Source organism: Desmodus rotundus, chromosome 8 (assembly GCF_022682495.2).
Source record: "Desmodus rotundus isolate HL8 chromosome 8, HLdesRot8A.1, whole genome shotgun sequence".
Taxonomy (NCBI): domain Eukaryota; kingdom Metazoa; phylum Chordata; class Mammalia; order Chiroptera; family Phyllostomidae; genus Desmodus; species Desmodus rotundus.
The window spans coordinates 81,343,656-81,363,846 of record NC_071394.1 but is presented as its reverse complement, the minus strand read 5'-3'; the positions used below and the strand labels follow the sequence as shown (position 1 = coordinate 81,363,846).

General features: G+C 41.6%; 1 protein-coding gene and 1 long non-coding RNA gene across 4 annotated transcripts in view; one reads left to right on the top strand and one right to left on the bottom strand.

Moving 5' to 3' along the window:
• The window catches only part of PTPRG (protein tyrosine phosphatase receptor type G), a 704,073-nt gene that overhangs the window by 646,986 nt on the left and 36,896 nt on the right, over nt 1-20,191 (top strand). For all 3 annotated transcript variants that reach the window (XM_053930009.2, XM_053930010.2, XM_053930008.2), the window contains 2 exons: nt 652-743; nt 13,614-13,705. In XM_053930009.2, coding sequence (XP_053785984.1) covers nt 652-743; nt 13,614-13,705 — 184 coding nt within the window. The remainder of the gene's footprint in view (nt 1-651; nt 744-13,613; nt 13,706-20,191) is intronic.
• LOC123479376 (uncharacterized) lies at nt 9,702-14,298 on the bottom strand. Its single transcript, XR_006654981.2, has 3 exons — nt 14,193-14,298; nt 11,474-11,672; nt 9,702-10,004 (listed from the first exon to the last, which is right to left on the bottom strand). It is a non-coding gene; the product is annotated as an uncharacterized lncRNA (long non-coding RNA).

The window sequence follows — 20,191 nt, the reverse complement described above, 5'->3', positions numbered from 1 at the left end:
TGTCTGCTCCCTGCTTTGCCTGAAGTACAGGTAAAAACAGAACAGAACCAAGCCAAGCAGATGACACTTGAGGGTTTCAGGTCTCTATCTCCGATTCTGTCTGGCAGGGGCCTCTGACTTGGCGTGCTTGCTCCCTTGAAGCCCTCTGACCCCCTTAAGGAGCCATCTGTGGCTCTGGGGTGTTCGCAAAGCATTAACAATGTGGTGCTATTGTGTCCTTGGGCTGTTTGATGACTGCATTTGGGAGAGTTTGAGGTGTGGTTTTGAACTTGGTGCCGGGGGTTTCAAACAGCAGATTATTCCTCTGTAACATGTCAAATTTAGTAACGTGGGCTGAATCCTGGAGTATGTTTTATGGAGCATGTCTACTCCATCGAGCCAAGTTTTCCTGTATCTGAGTGGTTCGTTACTTTTCGCTTTTGACTATCAGGATAGGTAGAGTATCATAAAAAATAAATACTCATCTGCTGTTTGGGGCTTTTCCAATGGGCTGAATGTTGTCCTTCTTTGTATCTTGTTACTTTGTTGCCGCATGCTGTTTGATATTTAAAGCTGGGAAGATCTGTGAAGGGAGCACTGAAACATGATGAACTAAGACGGAATGCATTTCTTTGGTCTCACTGTTGGCATGTTTTTCTCTTTCCTGCACAGAAAATGTTTTCAGACAGCTCATTTCTATGTGGAAGACAGCAGTTCACCTCGGGTGGTCCCCAATGAAAGTATTCCTATTATTCCTATTCCGGGTAAGTGAGACACTACTCATATTTCCAACACGCTAATTGTTTTTCTCTTTTGTTCTCAACTGTATGTGACAGCCATGACCAAATATTATGTGTACAGCCTTTTAAAGCTTGCCTTGTTTCAGAGATCCCTGACTAAGGGTAATTTAACGAAATCTGTGCCCCTTTACAGATCTGCAACGTAATGAAATCCTCTTTAAAAGAAACAAATAACTATGACTTAATACATTATAGATTCCCATTCAGGTGAGAGAAGAATAGAAAAAGGGAGAAACATACATATTTGCAGACTACTTGGACTAAATTTCATTTTGATAATCAGTTATGTATATATTTTTTAAAATCATAATTTGCAATATACTTTTTAAGTTGAGCTTTCTCCCATGATTCCTTACTCTGAAAGAAATTTGTGTTAGAGTGGGAAGTTTTGGTTCTTAAGCGATTTGTGTGGAGGCCTGGGGATGTGTTCTAGGTCTGGTATGTATTTCATTTGTCCTCCAGCACAAATGTGAAGCAGTCGGTGTCAGGGGAAGGATGAGTGGCGTGCACTGCAGTTAGTCCTAGCAAATGCCATGGCCGTGGGAGTTCAACAGTGGCTTCGCTGTGACAGTCAGGATGGGGGATTGGAAGATGGCCCCACCATTCTTCCTTGGCGTTCCTTCCTTTTCGCCCAATTTAAACTTCTTCCTCTGGTTTCACTTTGTACTTGTAAGTACGTCTCTTTAGATATCTTACATAGCCATCCTCCAGACCAGAGGTGTCAAACTCATTTTCACCAGGGGCCACATCAGCCTCACGGTTGCCTTCAAAGGGCCAGATGTACTTTAGGACTGTATAAATGGGACTACTCCTTAACTGTTAAGTGAGAGCTCGCCGCTGCCGCTGGGTAGAGGCAAGGTGCCGGGCCGGATAAAACAAGGTGGGGGCCGGATTCGAGCAGCAGGCCTTGTGTTTGCCACCTGTGCTCTAGCCATTAATTATTCTTTTGTAAAGAGGTACTACTTTTTTTATGGTGGCTTATATTTTATTTTATTTTTAAGTATATTTTATTGATTATGCTATTACAGTTGTCCCCTCTTTGCCCCCCTCTACCAAGTTCCACCCTTCCCCCCAGCAGTGCCCCCCTTAGTTCATGTCCATGGGCCGTGCATATAAGTTCAGTTCTTTGGCTTCTCCATTTCCTATGCTTTCCTTTATCCCCCCTTCTATTTTGTAACTTCCAATTGTGCTTTTTAATCCCTGTACCTTTTCCCCCAGTCTTCCTCTTCCCATCCCAGCTGATAACCCTCCAAAGGATCTCCAGGCTGTGATTCTGTTCCTGTCCTGGTTGTTTGCTTAGTTTTCTTGTTGTTGTTGTTTAGATTCAGTTGTTGATAGTTGTGAGTTTGTTGCCTTAGTGTCCATAGTTTTGATCTTCTTTTTCTTAGATAAACCCCTTTAGCATATCATATACTAAGGGCTTGGTGATGATGAACTCCTTTAGCTTTACCTTATCTGGGAAGCACTTTATCTGCCCTCCCATTCTAAATGATAGCTTTGCTGGATAGAGTAATCTTGGATGTAGGTCCTTGCTTTTCATCACTTTCAATACTTATTGCCTGCAAAGTTTCTTTTGAGAAATCAGTAGATAGTTTTATGGTTACTCCTTTGTAGGTAAGTCTTTGCTTTTCTCTTGCTGCTTTCTCTCTCCTTATCTTTAACCTTCGGCATTGTAATTATGATGTGTCATGGTGTGGTCCTCTTTGGGTCCATCTTGTTTGGGCATCTCTGTGCATCCTGGACTTGTATGTCTATTTCCTTAGCCAAATTTGGGAAGTTTTCTTTCATAATTTTTTCAAATAAGTTTTCAATTTCTTGCTCTTCCCCTTCTCCTGGCACCCCTATAATTGGGGTATTGGCACATTTGGAGATGTCCCAGAGTCTTCTTATACTATCCTCATATTTTTGAATTCTTCTTTCCTCTTTCTCTTCTGGTTGAATGTTTATTTCTTCCTTATATTCCAAGTCATTGATTTGAATCCCAGCTTCCTTCCCTTCACTGTTGGTTCCCTGTAGATTTTTCTTTATTTCACTTGGAGTAAACTTCATTTCTTCCTTTATGTTGTTGGCTGTACTCAGTCATTTCTCTGAGCATCCTGATCACCAGCGTTTTGAACTCTGCATCTGATAGGTTGGTTATCTCTGTTTCGTTTAGTTCTTTTTCTGGATTTTTTTTCTGTTCTTTCATTTTGGCCATATGTCTTTGTGGTCTCAGTTTGGCAGCCTCCCTGTGTTTGTTTCTGTGTATTAGGTAGAGCTGCTTTGATTCCTTGCAAAAGGCACTTGTAAAATGCATAGGACAGAGCCTTAGGTAGTCGTCAGGGCGGGGCAACCCGTTTCACAGCTTTGTGGCTCTGTGTTGGGGGGTGCTCAGAGAGGGGACTGCCGCTGCCTGGCGTCTGGGGGTTTGCCTGGCACTCACCCCATTTCCAGTCACTTCACCCACTCCCTGTATGCAGCTGGTGCCCTTCCAGCTGTTGCCCTGGTGTTGAATCCCAGAATGGGTAGGTTTGTGTACATTTTAAGACCGTGTGTTTTAAGCAGAGTTTCCTAAAAATCAGGCAGTTTCTTCTGCTGCCCCACCCCCCACTGGTTTTTATAGCCAAAAGTTAATGGGGATTTATCTTCCCCATGCTGGAACCCTGGGCTACAGGGTCTGGCCTGGGGCTGGGATCACTCACTCCCAAGTTATCTCTCCCAGTTGTTATCCACTGCACATAAGTGTGGGACCGCCCATGCTGTTCCACCACCGCTGCTGCTGCCTCTCCGCGCCACACCACATCTCCTCGCCTCCACCCCAGCTCTGAGTCTCCCTCCCTCGCACCCGTCTGGATGAATGTGGCTTCTTTCAATCCTTGGTTGTCAGGCTTCCATACAGTTTGATTTTCTGACAGTCGGTGTTATTGTTTCGAGATTCATTTGTAATTCTTTTTGTGCTTACCTGAGGAGGTGAAGTGTGCCTACCTGTGCCCCCATCTCAGCCGGAAGTCAGTGCTACACTAGAGTGTCATCCCCCATACAGCCAAGGCTCCCCGGCCCACTTGTCTGCCTCATTCCCCAGACCACTTTCACTGTTCAATTGTACTTGTTTGTGGGGTCCACCCTCTAGAATGAGAGCTTCATAAAGGCAAGTGGATGCCTCCTTAGGGCTAGAATAATACCTGACACATATTAGGTACTCTTTAAATCTGTGACAGGGAGAAAGAGTGGAGAGGGAGGGAGAGAGAGAATAAATGAAAGAATGTCAGAAAACCTTCCTGAAAGTTCCTAAAAGGCCATAGCTGTGAAGCTCAGAGGCACACTCAGTCATTCTCTGAATACAGAGAAGGAATGTTTCCTTGTTTGTGAACCCCCAATAGTTGCAGTTGTGGTTGGGGACTTACTTGGCCCTTTCTGTGTCTGTGTATGTCAGCTCATTAGATTCCGTTGGAATTGGACAGGTTCTCCCTATCTAGTCAGCTTCTCTCACTAAAGCTTGTCCCCCAGAAACAAGAGGGTAGCAGGAAAGTTTCACTCTTGGTGCTGGGGAGCTGCGCTGGTGCCTTTCAGAGGAGAGGAAGCAGGCAGGAAGCATGTCTTCCATTAGCATGGAATAAATAGTATTGTCAAATTGGCCTGATTTATGCAACAGCCTGTGGCTAATCATTTTCCTCTTGCATCACCGAGAATATCTGTTGACCTCTGGAAACTGCCTGGGAGCCTCACTCCTCTGAACTGAGTCATGTGACAAACACAGCTGTTGGGTAGTTGTGCAATTGAGATCCGTTTTAAAAGGTTAAATGGTGAGACACTTCTTGTGCTGTCTCTGTTTTCACTGTTTCCACTGGATGAGGTATCAGAAAACCTAGTCTCTTGCCCTGCGTCCATCATGAAGCCTTGGGTCAATGACCTCACCTCTCTGAGCATGAGTTTTCGGAATCTGTCAAGTGAGTGGTGTCTCTGCCCTACCTGCACTCAAGGTGATAAGTGTAAAAGTCCTTCGGAAACCAGAAAGTAAGCCAACAGTGTCAGCTGTAAATCATCTTCTCAAGTCATGGTGGTGGTCATCCCCGCAGCCCGGAGAGAGAGCATTTGTGTGGTTCTCAGGTTAAGATTATCCCTAATGCTGAACCGCACCCACTGGCTGTGCCCGCTGTGCCACGCTCTTTGACTCAGGCTTTGGGACTCCCAAATCTCTGGGAACCTCAGAAAATGCCATCAGTCATTCCTGGCTTGCCGTACCTCTGAGTAGGAGTCTTAAATCATAAGTACTTTTAAAATCTTTTCTGAATCATTTCCCAGCTACCTATTTAATTACCAAGTAAAATTCTTACAACCCAAACGCATTCCTTTAAATGTGACTTCCTGCTAGTTCTTACTCATTGGTAGGAAGAGAAAGTGTCTTCAAATTCTCCTCTGACTGAGAAATCCATGGTTCTCGGTTGTGCCTCACTTGGCGTAGCAGATGCATCCTTGGCAAGTTGTTATGCATTTGTAAAAATGAATAACTTTAGCTGGAATGCAGTGTGGTCTTCAAGAACTTACCTAGTGAAACCAAGAGTGAGACTACTCTGTTTTCTCAGGTTTTCATAGTTAACACAGCCTTTCTAACTCTGAAGAGGTGCCTGGACAAACTCATTGCACCCTTAGCTGGGAAGGAGTACCCTATGTGACCTGTCTTTAAATAGTTTTTAACTTGATCCCCATTACTTATTTTTCTTAAATAAAACACCACAATCCTGTTTAATAATTACATTTGTAAAATATTTGAATTTATGAAGCACCTTAACCATCCATTATTCTCTTTATTCTTATGGTTTTTCCCAGTGATTACAATACAAATTCTCTCTTGCATGAGGAAATTCACTATAAGAAAAACACAATTTGTAATAAATTTGTGAGTTATTTTCACCCTGTTAAAAACTCTCAATGCAACTTTAATGGAGACCTTCTTGGGATGGTTTTAAATGATTTACCTTAGGAATTATCTAATTCTTATTTCTAAAAATAATAGGGTATTTATGTAGCTCTTATAGAATACTTATTCTGCCCACTGAATCTCAATTACATCTTATCCTTGTTCAAAACCTAAGAATAGTTCTACTGGCCCAGATTTATCCACTATTTTATCACTGGAATACCTCATTTTTTATAACTGATTTTTTAAAAAGATATTCCCAGACAACTACCAGTAAACTGAACCATCATACTGGTTAAAAAGTGTGCAGTGGGGTAAGACTGAAAACTTGGGTACCAAACTGTTGTAAAATAGAGCTCCTGCATCAGCATTGTGGAATGTGGAATGAATCTGTTCCTAGAATTTATTTTACATTTATCCTTTTTTAGAAAGCCTCATCATCACCATCTAATATTTATCAAGCATTTACCACATTTGTGCTATATGTTTATTTTCACTGTGGTCCCATAGAGGCTGCTGTAAGTGATATCCCCATTTTACAGATGAAGAAACTGAGGCTCAGAGTCACTATTTAATTTGCCCAAGGTGACATAAGTAAAAGGGAGAGCGAGCCTTACAATCCTGTGTGACTCCAAAGCACAGATGCTTAGAAAAGGCTCTGCCACCTCTTGGCATGCTGTTCTGGCAGTTCTGATGTCTCAGATCTTGAGGCTCTTCATTTTCAATCAAGTCATCTTCAAATTCAAAAAGTAAATATTCTCTTTAGTTTTTTCTGAGTTGTTCCTTATCATTATCTTCTTTCACTACCACTGACCATTTCCTTCTGCATTAAATTCTCTTTCATCTTCCTGGAGTTGATCATTCTTCTGTTAAAGTTTCCTCCATATCAAAGAATCTTTCCCCTTACCTTTGTTCTCTAGTCATTTTTATTCTCTTCCGTCCTAAGAAAAAGGCTCTCAACCCACCAATACTTTTATTCCCTGTGCAAAATAGGTCTGTGTGATTTAAATTACTTTAGGAGCAATTCGTAAACATATTGAGTAAATTTAGACACTAAATCAGCAACTTTTAGATGATTCTGCTATGGTTAACATTCATAAATAAATAGCTCTGATCTTTCAATCCCGAAGCGTAAGTGTAATCAGTAAGTTATTCTGACTTTAGAAAAGGAATATAAAATAGGTAAATGGTTAAGGAAAGCTTTGCTAACCTTTTGATTGTCAGCCCTTGGAGACAGCAGTTTAGAGGTATTTTTGAGCATTTTTAAGTTAATCAATTTTACTAATTTTAACAGTTTTAGGAATTTAGACTCTGCATTGTACACAGTCTTGTAAGAATGAAGACATTTTCCCTGGTCTCACCTATACCTACATAAGACGTGGTAGCTAAGGTTAGTTAGCCACATTAGAAAGAACTTACAATGCAAGACAATTTATTGAACATGAAAGAGGTGCTTTTTTATTTTTTAAGATTTTATTTATTTATTAAAGGGCAAGGGAGGGAGAAAGAGAAAGAAACATCAATGTGTGGTTGTCTCTCATGGGCCCCCCACTGGGGACTTGGCCTGCAACCCAGGCATGTGCCCTAGACTGGGAATCGAACCAGTGACCCTTTGATTCGCAGGCCAGCACTCACTCCACTGAGCCACCCCAGCCAGGGTGAAAGAGGTGCTTTTGAGGTTAGGTTCCAGTCACTACAGAAGTGACATCAATTCTTTCACCACAAAAATTGTGAATTGCAGTGGCTGTTCCCTGTATGGTATTTGGGAAAAGTGGGTTTTCTCCCCTTCCCCAGATATGCTAAACTGTGGCTTTTGCAGGAGAATGAAAGGGGCTTTGACACTTTTATTTTTCACTGACAGTTTTTCAAAATCAAACGTTCCATGGTTACTGGTTCCCCATGTTTAATGTGTGAGGATGGACATAACTGAATGCCGTAACCCAGCTGTCAGTCCCCTCACAGGCTTTCCATCTTCCAAGATAACTGAAGTGGTTGCAAACTTCTGTCCTTTACGATCCACATCATTCTCGAATCTAGAAGTACTTTTAAAAATCAAGTGTTCCCAGCCTGGGGGTGTTGCTTTGAAATAACAAACTTGAATAACATTTTTGCTGTGATTATTAATGAAGCCTTATGTACATATTGTCACTTACAAATTATATTTACTGTATCATATTACTTATCTCTTAGACTTTCATTATATATAGCTTTTCAATTCAGAAATTAGCACATGAAATTAATCTGTTTATAGGACATGTTCAAAGGACTTTTCCAAATGTGCATATTGTCAAACACAAATGTTCTTATAAATGCTTTTCTCTGGAAATTAGAAAATCTAACTTTCTAATAAGAGCATTACAAAATGAAATGTTGCTGCTAACCAGTAACTTAGAAATCTAGAAATGATTCCTGCCTTTCTAGTAGTTAAATACATTTTAGTAATGGGAAGGTCGCTGCCTTCAGCAGGGTGCCAGCATATCAAAGGGATTTCAACCTGTAGTTTAAAACCATTGGGATTAAACCAACCTTGTTGGCATAGTTTATTTATACAGAGATAATCTCCGAAGGAGATTCATTGGTCTTTTGACTATAATGAAGCCCTTTGTTTATTGACTTTATTGTGTCATAAATGAAACGATATTTCTTTTTATGGCAGGAAATAAAATGTTCCAGTCTCCACAACTCTCCTTGCATTCTAAGAGTCTAGACAAAAATCTACTTGTTGTGTCCTAACTCAAGAACTGAAGTCTCGATAATGTTCTTTTATTTCATGTTTGCTTTATCTTCCTAAATTGATACAGGGGTGTTACCAAGCCCAGAGAGAGGCCTGAGCTTGGCCTTGGAGGCTGAGAGGGCAGACAGAAAGGGCACCAAGTTCCTAAATTGGAGGTCTGTCTGTTAGAGGACTGGTTAACAGTACCTGCCAACAGCCCAGTCCTGGGACTCGGGGTTGGGGGAGAGGTCTGATAAGACTTGACTTCAGCCAGGTATTGTGCTGGGACTTCCTAGGTTCTCCTTGCCCACAGACAGATTCGGTTGGAATTTGGAATAAGATTGAGGGAACCACTATGGGTTAAATGACCTTTACAGAGATTGGTCACAGTGAGTGACAAGCTCCTGTGGAATCTTAGTGGTAATTACATATGTACCCACACACTGCCAGAGTAAGCAGGCAGGAATATATTTAAACAGACCTTAAGCCACTTAACCCAAGCAACTGAGCATCTGGGCCAGAAGGTAAATGCTGTAACACTTGATGTACCTGACATCACCAAGCAGAGTACAGGTGCGAGCTTTCCAGGTAACTGAAGTTTACCCTGAAAGCTAAAGTGATTCAGTTCAGTCCTTCTTGTTGGAAAGTTTATTTAAAATGTATTATGTGGTTCTCTGCCCTCTCAAACCATGTATTTTCAGTTTAAGGTCTAGAGAAGTCCTATAATGTAGAAGAAGCCAGCTTGGGAGTCAGCTCTGGCCCTATTACTTGATAATGACAGTGGACCTTGGCCAAGCTCCTTGGTCTCTCTTAGCCCATTTTCCCATCTCTAAAATGGAGGTGATGACAGCCCCTAGGTCTTGGGGTGGGGGTGGGGGGTCATACATGTAAAGGAATTAGCACCTAACAGTAAATCACAGTTGTTATGCATTTACTAAGAGCCCAGTGCTCCTGTGAGTACTTACATTATCTAGTTTACTTTTTGTAACACTCTGTGAATAGGTGCTGTTATGATTCCCATTTTATAGTTGAAGAAGGGGAGTCACACAGAGGTGAAGTTGCACGGCCAGGCAGTCTGGCTCCGGTTTTTGCATTCACACCCTTGCCTCTGGGAGCCTGGTACTCAGGGGGTACCCCATCACTGTGGCTGACCGAATGACAGCTGCACAATTTTACTGACTTGCAGGCCAAAGGGCCCACCCCACAGCAGTGTCCTGGGGTGGCTGTTCAGGGACAGCCTTGGGTGCTGACTTTTCCTTTTGGATATCAAACCAAAAACTGCAGACAAGAAAGCTTAGTTTGTCCATTTTTCTTTATTAGTCTGTTATTCCTTAAGATTAAGGGAAAGCAGAGTTAGCATATACAGGTTGGCTGGAAGCATAGACAAAGTCTGGGTGCTTTCCCTCTACTGGCTCTGAATGTGTAAGTACAACAGAGACCTAACCACAGATTTTGGAAACAACCTTTTTCTGTGTTCAGATACATTTTTCCCTACTTCCCGCAGTGTTGCATTTGAGGCCATTGTTATTCAGCTCTTTTCCTCCTAACATCTCTTGGCTTTGTTACTTTCTTCTCAGGAGGTATTCACCTTCTTCAAATGCTCTGCTTTTGGTACCTACAAACAAGAGATTAATTTCAGGTTTCAGCAGAAGTGAAACACAAACATTTGGCTGTGCATTTGACAGAATAAAAGACCTCTTACCTACAGAATTTAATCCCAACGACAAAAGGCTAAAATCTTAGAACAAAGTATAAATATTATTTACTAACAACAAGCCCACTTTTCAGAAACCGATTCATGGGGTGATTTAGTGATAATAGTAGTGGTCCTTTATTGCCTAATGTAGTACACCTTGGTATCTGAAAACTCTGTAAGTAAAATTTTTGGCACAGAATTACAAAGTAACATTTTATCAGATTAACCAAGCTATTCTAATTCCTCACTTTTCCTTGAAACTGTGGTGCGTTGATAGTGAATCACAGTGCATGGGAGCACAGGCTGTGGGTTCCGTGTACACCAGGATTCAAATCTCAACTCTGCCTTGGCTTCCTTATGTGTGGTATGAGGATAACAGTGTGCCCTTTAACTAGTTCTTACAAAGATAAATATATGAAAAGCATATAGTGCAGTCCCTAGCAACCAGTGAGGGCTTAATAAATGGTGGCTCTCTTCTCTTTATATCGACTGTCATTAGACCATCTCTCATCATACAGTAACAAACTCCCATCTAGCCTGTGGTGAGTGAGAACATCTTCACCTGTATTCCAACCTTTTTTTTCTTTGCCCGCCCCCCATCACCATTCCATCAGAGACATGTGTTCTTGCCTGAGTTATCAGATCTACCCCTTTGGTGACACTTGTCATCCTCACCGTGTGGTTACACGGTGTCCCTGCATTCACTCTCTCATCTTCCTCACTTCTCCAACACGCAGCTTGCCCTTGGACAGAGGCCCCCTCACTAGTATCAGGCTGAGTCCTAGGTGCTCAGGCGATACCCCTTCTCTCTGAGCTGGAGCACTCTTGACGTTGAGTTGGTGGCCAGCTATTGCAGCCACACTCCAGCCTTCAGTTAGTCTTTCTGAGCTTCTATCTCAACTGTAAGATGAGTATGAAAATCTTACATGTTAATGCATGTACATAAAACGGCACTGGTCCATCATTAACGCTGCTAATACTCTGTGCATTTGTTAACAAAACTCAGATGTTTAGATGGAAATAGTGTCTTACATATGGATAGCTTCTTATAACACAGGGTCTGTCCAGATGAAGATTGAGCAGCACAGGTCTGTGATGATGTCCTAATTGCTCGTCCTTCTGCTAGATACAGCAATTGTATAATTATCTGGCTCATGTTGAAAGAAATGTAATAGAAAAAACTATATAAGAGGAAAACTACTAGGGCTTCTAATTAGTCATAGTCTTATATCCATCTTAATATTGAGAAAAAAGATTTATGACCCCTCAGTTTCATTTATCTTGATTAAAAGACAAATACTGTGTTATCTGGGTAGCTGATGGTGGTCAGTACAGCATGCATGTTTGGTGTGTGTGCATCTGTCTGTCTGCCCATTTTATGGCATTACCGGTGGTGCCTGGAAACCCAGAGGGGCGTGGTCAGACTTCCTTGGACAAGGACGCAAGTTGGAGAGACTGGTGAGCCACGTATTGCCATGATCACCGTGCAAGCTCTGCTGAATTCCTGCTGCATCTAGCCGTGGGGGCAGCAGGCAGGCTGTTCTCTGGGCATGTGTGGCTCTAGCTTGGATATTACAGTTGAGCACCCTGCAGGAAAGAATAATACATTGTTAACATTAAAGTTTGTTTTTAATGACTTAAGGTGGGTTGTGACCTTTAAAATGCTGTGGCTTGTGCCTTGCGGAATAAAGTAGCTTTAAAGCTGATTTTTTTTTTTTCCTTATTTTGAACTAGAGTCCAAGTGCTTAATCATGGCACCATAGCTTTATTGGGAATAAATGTTGTCTGCAAGCTATTACATTACTAACAATGACACACTGGAGGGGAGAAGCGCTGGGTCTGCATCCCAGGGTGTCTATGGGGCTGGGTTGTGCTCCATCGCACTTACTTGTCTGAAGAGGAATTTATTCTTGGGTTAATCTTTTTTTTCAGACTCTCCAATTTTGTACATATTAACCCCTTTTTCAACCTAAGATAATTTCTTTGCCATTTGATCATTATTTTAGAATTTGCTTACTTCTGAACATTTTAAGTGAACTGATCAGATAATTTTGGAAATTGTTCTCCAACTGTGCATTCTGCTAAATATTCTGGGGAAACATGTTGGCTCTGCTTACTTTGTTAATGCTGGTTGCATCATTACGGAGCTATAGATTTCTTGGGCGTGCAAAATGATTGCATATTCATGAACATCTTCAATCCTGAAATATTTGTAAATAACTTGGCAATTTTTTCATAAGGTTGCCTATTAAAATGATTAGGTCTTTAATTTGTTCACACAGAAAGAATTTGTGCATACAGAGCACCACCTATTTGATAAGTAACACTGCTATGCTAAGCAATTTGGGTTATGAACATATAAATCACCTTCCTTAAACAAAATATAAAAGATGCTATTTTCCGCTTAAGAAGGATTCAAGTTTGAAAATGTCAATAGATGCAAAAAGCCACCCTAGAGCTTTGCTCTCTCGAAAGAAAGAGGAGGAATGACATAGTCAATGTTAACTGTCACCAGATGAAGGGAAATCAGATTGTCAGGCCTGGATCTATAGCATTCTTGCCAAAGTAGGACCTCATTTACACATACAGATCTTCATACCCTTTGCTAAGAAAAGCATCTGTGGCAGTTTAGATGTTTGTGCGTTTGCCAAAGATCTTTCACTCTGAATAAAGTAAATGTCATGTCTGTTGTTTATCTCGCATTCAGCCGAGTATTTTTAAAAGGAAATATTTGTGGGGGAGGGAAGAGGTTGGGGAGCTCGTTAGCGGGGCGTGGCAGTTTTACCGCAGTACTCAAGTATCAGACAGATAAAGCCGCATAAAACGTACGTGGGGCTCACGAACTGAGATCGTCCTCGTGAAGTGACGACACTGTAATAAATCGGAATGTGGAGTCTTGAAGCTATACCTAGTCTGTCAACACCAGAAAAATCCAGTTACTTCAGCCAAACTGATTATCTGGCATCGTGCAGACACAGCTGTCTTGAACTGAAATTTTGAACACTTAAACATAGATGGCATTGTCCCTGAAGCCAGCTGGTAAAATGGCATCTATCTGTAATGGTGTATAAAGATTGCTTAGACATCAAAGACTGGAAGTAGAACATAACTGCTCCAATTATGAGCTGGACCCTATTGAATAGCAATTTAAAACAACAAAACAAAAACCTAGGTTGTGATAAAATTTCTTGACAAATAGGTACCCTCAATAAAATCAGACTTTTAGTTAAGGGTATAATGTGGTCATCTAACTATGTGAATTGCCTTGAATATAAAAATAGACATAATTTTTTATGATGAACCTTTTTTAAAAAACCCTATTTAACCTAGCTCATAGGCATTCAAAATCATAATGAGATCCTGATGTAAAACAAATGCTGATGCTTGTCTTGAAGACATCTGTTTTAGGTGATACAATTATGTCATTCTTTTCAAAATTCAAATATTTGTCTTCCATAATCCCTTATGAGTGTTATTTGTTTTATGGAAGTAGACTATGTGACTCTGAATATCATTTTATTCCCACAGATGACATGGAAGCCATTCCTGTCAAACAGTTTGTGAAACACATCGGTGAGCTCTATTCTAATAACCAGCATGGGTTCTCCGAGGATTTTGAGGTATGTTTCAAAATGAAATTTCCAGAGACCTAACTCTTATTTTACAGGGATTGTAAATTTGAAATGAATTTACTTAAAACATAACAATGAGAAAAGTGGAGATTTTTTTTTCCTTACACTTATAATTTTAACAGGCAATCTTTTCCAAATAAAAATTAGGTTGCCCATGTCCTGAACATGCACGTCTATGAAAGAACAGGCTTAGTAGTGGGGAAAAAAGGAAAATTCAGGGTCTTCATTTTCATTGTAACTGGGACAGCAGCCATAATACAGAGGTCAGGGCTCCTCATCCCACGTCATTTCCAGGGTGTACAAGGTGCGGTGGGGACAGCAGATCTGAAGTTCGAGGAGCATGATGCTGGCTCCACCGTAATGAGCTTTGTTATCCGTGGGCCAGTCACTTCACCTCCGACCCCCAGTATCCTCATATCTAAAGTGGCGCCGGTGATCCCTACCTTCTAAAGTTGCTGGGAAAGTGAATGGTTACCTTAATCTTTGCAGCTGCTGGGTCCCCAGTGAAGCCCATGCAGAGGTTGATTACTGTCGTTGTCACGATTATTACTCCTTGGAGAGGAGACTTGGGTTAACACAGCCTTCTAGTTCTAAGAACTGGCGTGTAGGAAACAAGGTAGAGAGCAGCTCACAGCCCCCTGCCAGCTCTGGGTTCCCTGCCAGTTCCACAGTGACAGGGTGTCAATGAGGAGCTATTAAACAGACTGCCCTTTTCGTCACTGAGGCGCTTCGCGAAGGCACATCTCTGGCAGCAGGAGTTGTGCTGAGGAGGCCAAGTTTTCATGGCAGCTCAGCTGTCTTCTAGCTTTCTGGGTAAGTCAGTTCCTTTCTCTGTCTCATTTCCACTTGAAAGAGGAAACGATGATGATGATGATGATGATGATGCTAACCTACCCACCTCTTTTCACAAAATTGGTTATGAGGGTCAAATGACATAATGGAAGGTGAGCACTTTGAGATTCTCTAGAGCATCAATCCCCAACCTTTTTGGCTCCAAGGACTGGTTTCGTGCAAGACAGTTTTTCCATGGACCAGAGTTGGGGGGATGGGTTCGGGATGATTCAAGCACATTACATACAAGCTCACCTCCTGCTGTGGGCCCAGTTCCTAACAGGCCTGGACCAGCACTGCTCTGCAGTCCAGAGGTTGGGGACTTCTGCTCTAGAGCCGTACATACAGCTGGGAGGTGCAGGTATTTTGCATGGAGAGCGAGGAATAAAAAACAAGACCAAAAGCCCCTGTCTCCATGCAAAACTTCCAAGTCCCCAAAGGCAATTATACTGACAACTCATGTTAAATAAAGTCTTTCTCTTAGTTTTTGGTTTGTTTTTTGAGCAGAATCAAAGCAAAGGTGGTAGGTAGAGTGAAAGAACCCTCTGATTTATCCTGCAAAGTCATGTTTCAAGGAACAAATAAAAACACGTCAAGTATCGAACGTGCCTATTAGATGCTAACCAAAAAAGGTGCCCATTCAACTACAAAGAACATGGCTTAAAGTCAAGCATTTTGTATTCATGAGGACAGCAACTGTGTGTGGTGTAAAGTGATTTAGTTCAATTGACTGTTGGCTGGATGACTGAGCAAGAATATTGAGGCATTTAACTATGTTGATAGTATTCAGAACAAACATTTATCCTCTAGAGAACAGAATTTGATCAGGATGATCAAATGCAACTCCAGTTTCTCAATTATTTATGATTTGAGACCCCAGTGCTATTCATCACAGCTGGTTTTGACACCATTTAATTATTCAAAATAATCAGCTACACCTCTGAAAACTTGATCTGACTTAAAATGGGCTTTGCTGCCTCAGAATAATGCCTGTTAACAAGTTCTGGGCATCTGTACCCTATTTCTATCAAAAAAAAACAACAGCAAAACCTACTGTGGCCAGAAGCCTTTGTAGCCTGTATTGAACTTTAGAGCTTAAATGTTACTGGCTGGTAGTTAGGGAAGGAAATGGGGGTGGGGAAGGTAGGGGGCGGGAGGCATTGTTCTACTGATGTCATTTCACAATCCGGTTTGAAAGGGTGGGTATCAGCTATTCAGAATGGGAAGAATATCCTTTCCCCTGATTCAGAACAGTGAGGCTGCAACATGAAGTGGGGAATGAAACACAGTATAAAATCTCACTAATACACTGTCATCTTCTCATATAGGGAAAATCTGAAGTATTTAAAAACAGTAGTATTTTTGCTTTTTGGTGGCTCTGCTAAAAGGGAAAATTGGTAACAGGCTATATAAAAAAGTATTAAGGCTGTTTTATAAACAAGAGAGTGTGATAGGTGTAAAAGGAAGGCCAGGGAAACAGATCTTGTGTGATTTAAAAAAAACACAAAACAAAACATTCATTATGTTAAGAGAGTAAGTTACCTTGGCCCCAGTTTTCAGATCTCTCTCTGTGGAATGGTGATAGATGGCCAGTGCACACTGAGCTCCTCAGTACCACCCCATGACGAGTGGTACTTCACTGTTCCCATTTTACAGATGAGGAAATTGGACCCAGGGGAAAACTAAGGCTTTGGGTGGCTTCATTTTGAAAAGGTAGAAACAGGTGTTCAGATCAGGGCTGTCTGAAGCGAGCACACGTGTTTAACCTTGACCCCCTCCAGACTTTCATTAGAGTAGTGGCCTGTAATGAGCTGAAGTCAGAAGGAGAAAATCCAAGGTTAGCAGTGATTGTCTGAAACTGATCATGCCGCTGACGGGCCAACACTTGCCATGGCAATAAAAAAAACGGGTAGGAGAGCAGCCAAAATTAAGGAGCCACCACTAAGAATGCTGGAAGTCCATTACATGATCTTTTTGGCCTAGAGCCTTCCAAGAATGCTGAGAATCTGACCTATAAAAATCTAAATAAAGCCCTAAAATTAAAGAACTAATCTTAAGATCATAGAAAAATACCACTTAACAGTTGATATTTGGCTATTAGTAGGAAATGAAACAACTCACCTACCAGTTATGAGTACCTGATAGCCTCTGGACATAATGTAAAGTACAAGGGTGAATTAAAGACCCTGCCCTCGAGTTCAGTCTGCTGGGGTGAGGTCAGAGGGTACACCTGTGAAATAGAGGGCAAAGCAAAGTGAATATTAACACAGACCCAGCATTCTAGGGGAGTGCAGAGGAGAGGGGCCCCTCTGAATTTTGATTGGGTGTCTCACCAAAAGTTCTGTTTGCCCCATCATGTTTAAAAATCATGGATGGATGTGAAAAAAATTTTAGTGAATAACTGTCACATTCTCAGAACTTTGCTGCTTGGAGCAAAATGACAAAAATGATTCACTGGTAATTTTGAGTCTTTGTGTAGAGGTGATGTTGAAAGCAAGCTTTTTGTCCTTGTCAGATAAATTCTGGAGCCTGCGAAAGCTGGAGACATTATACCTCTAGCAGATTTTGCAGTCACTGGAAATACCATCAGTCGTCGTCTCAGGGTGGCATTCGATGACTCCGTTCCCTTGGCTACCTGAGCCGACAACCTCAGTCTTCCCCAGCCTCCAATGCCATAATCCAGGAGGATTCCAAAGGCATAGTGCCAGCATAATCTTTCAAAAAGAGGGAGCTTGAGGCTCTGGCATCCGCAGAGTGAACAGGCAGGGTCAGGAGCATCACAAGATTAAAGACTGATGGCAGAGATGAGGCCAGAGGTCCAGTACCCCTTGGCAGGATCCTTTGGGGCATTGCCTCTGTTGCAATTAACTGCAGCTGAGCTAAATTCGGGCCATTTGCTCATTTTAAATTAAGAGAACAAAGCTGTGTCCACCTGAGCCCATGTGCTGAGGGACCAGTGGCCACAAGCACTTTATGTAGGACGCAGAGTTCATGTTGCCCATGACACATAATGGGGAACAGAGGCATGATGCCGCATGCGGACTGCCAGCTGCAAAGTGGCAGAAAATGACTCTGTAGTTTCCAGAGCCACAGTGACAAAACGCCAGTATGGATCTTAAATGTCTTGAAGAAAAACGTTTTTAAACCCTTATTGTAAAGAAAATCATGGTTGGTTAAGATGAGGCTTTTATGAAGAGTGAGACAAAAGTGAGTTAGGCAAAGTTCACAAATTGCATAGAAAAGATAATGTTATTTTATAGACCTGTGGCAGCATAATAGGCACTGTGATGTACACTCCAAAGACTGGTCGGTGTGCTGGAGCGATGAGGCAGGGGTTTCCGATAGAGACACCTGGATTTGGAGAGGAGGGGACAGGCATTCCAAGCTAGGGACATGACAAGGAAGCAGAGGGCATAGAGTTAAAACTGTCTGGGATTGGGAAGGGTGTTGGTGAAAGATAGGATGGGAACCTGAAAGGCTGGCTGAGGAATTTGGAATCTATCTAGAGGTTTCTGAACAAGACAGTAACAAAGTCAGAGCAGCATTTGAAGAAGATCAGTGTGGCAACAGTTGTAGCCTGAGCAGAGGAGAGCTGAGGCAGGAAGGCGCAGTGCGACCAGCGTCTGGCAAGGGGCTGCCCGGTGCCTGATGGTGTGCACGCAGGGCTGTCGTCAGGACTGAAATTCCTCAGTCTTCTGTAGAACGCTCCTCGTAACACCGTGTAGGCTGCCTGAACTCAGGCACTAAGAATAGACACATACTCGGCCTAATACTTGGTCACCAGGTCCAAAATATTTCTTCTCAGCTTGTTTTGTGAAGCCGAGTAGTAAGATTTCTAGATGTACGTTTGTTCAATTATTTGTTCATATTGAGCCACAGAACAGCGGGACAGTAGGTCTCCACGTGCCCTTTGACAGCGTCTCAACATCGACTCTAGGCAGAAGGAGATTTAGCCTATTTCATCCCCCAAGGAAAAAAGTACCAACTTTAGTGTTTTTGTTTCTTTTTAAAGTTTCACTGTATTTTAAATCTCTTGTCTTCGGTTGGCTGTCTTCTGTGGTTGTGTGCCTTTTAGTCTTAAGAATATTCATTTTGAGAAATCTAGCTTTGTTATATAGACAGTAAAATACAAATAAACTTAAATCTGAAACTATTTATCAGAGTGCTAAATAGGTAGATTTACCATACACACCCCATCAGCCAGTGTCACTTTGAAAGTTGTAACACCTATTAAAATCACATTAACTTTGAAATGCCATTTCTGATGGAAAAAAGCCACTCCAGGATCAGATGATATTATCAGCATCTAAACGAGCCAAGCAGTACTGCAAGGAATTACAGATGACATTATTATCAACAAGACAAAATCAGAAGGCCTTAGGCAAACCCCTTGGGTTCTAATAAAATCAGAGTTAACATTATGTATGACTATTCTTTGTTTTCTGTCATTCATATAATTGGAAAAATGAAATAGAAGCAACAGATCAGACCGAGGGCTTTAGACAACAAAAAGTTTGATTGGCCGTATTGAATGACTGCTTTAAACAGTGCAGACAGCAGCTCCCAAGCAGTCTTGGTTAATTGCATTATATTATAATAGAGGGTTAACCTTCACCCATAACTAGGGTGGTCAGATTTACACAGTGGAGAAAAATATCAATAAACAAAGCGAATCTCAAACTAAAGTATTAAAGCCTAGAATCTCTCCTCACAAGATGTTTCAGCAACTCAGCCCTGAAGAGGTGCATGCCAAAGGTCTGACCTTCACAATCCAGCAACAAAGGATGCCAGCTTATTTCAAGGATTTGTGTACAGATTGCGTTAGTGTCTTCCATTTTCAAAGATTTTCTGCCTCAGTATTCAAAAGCATATACCTCAGGCTTCCAGGGCAATTCTGAAAGACCAGTTCCCCAGACACGCACTTGGGGCTAGCTTTGCTTATGTTCTTGTTGGTGTTAAATCTCACCTCAGGGATCTGGGCCCAGCACTTTATCTCATTTTAGGGGGAAGAGCCAAAGGCAGCCTTAGGCCCCTTTAAACTAGCATTTGCCAAACCATAGGTTATAAACCATTAGAACAGAAAATATCAGAGGTTATCATATTTAGTAAGAGTAAGGAAAGGGTAAGAATTGTCATGAAAAACACTTTCCCCAGAGAGGTATGTTGAATTAAAGCCTGTGGGGCTTTTTTTTCTTTTCTTCTTTTCTTTTTTTTAATGGACAACTGGGAAGGGCTACAACTATGAAAAACTGAATCTTCAGCATCCAAGAATCAAGAGTCCTTGAATATGGTTTCTTTGACTAGATGGTGTCCTTTTGTTTTTATACCCCAAATTCTCTAATTAAAGTGAGTTCCTCCTTGGAGAGAAGAGAGGACTCCTCACTGGGAAGTAGTCTGTGAATATAAAAGACAGCCAGTTCCTTGTGTTCATTATGCCTGATGTAAATGCTGTGGAAAACATCCCTAATTGCTAAGCAACTCCTTTGTGAAAAGAAGTCTGCATGCTCCTAAACTCTGTTACATCTGCTACGTGTAAAACTTTTCTCCTGATAATTTTGTGTCACTTTGCTCCTGCTCTTTGTAGCAGCTGTGCACTGCTAATGACTTCCCTTATTAGTCAGCTCCAGGACTTTCCTGGGTTTG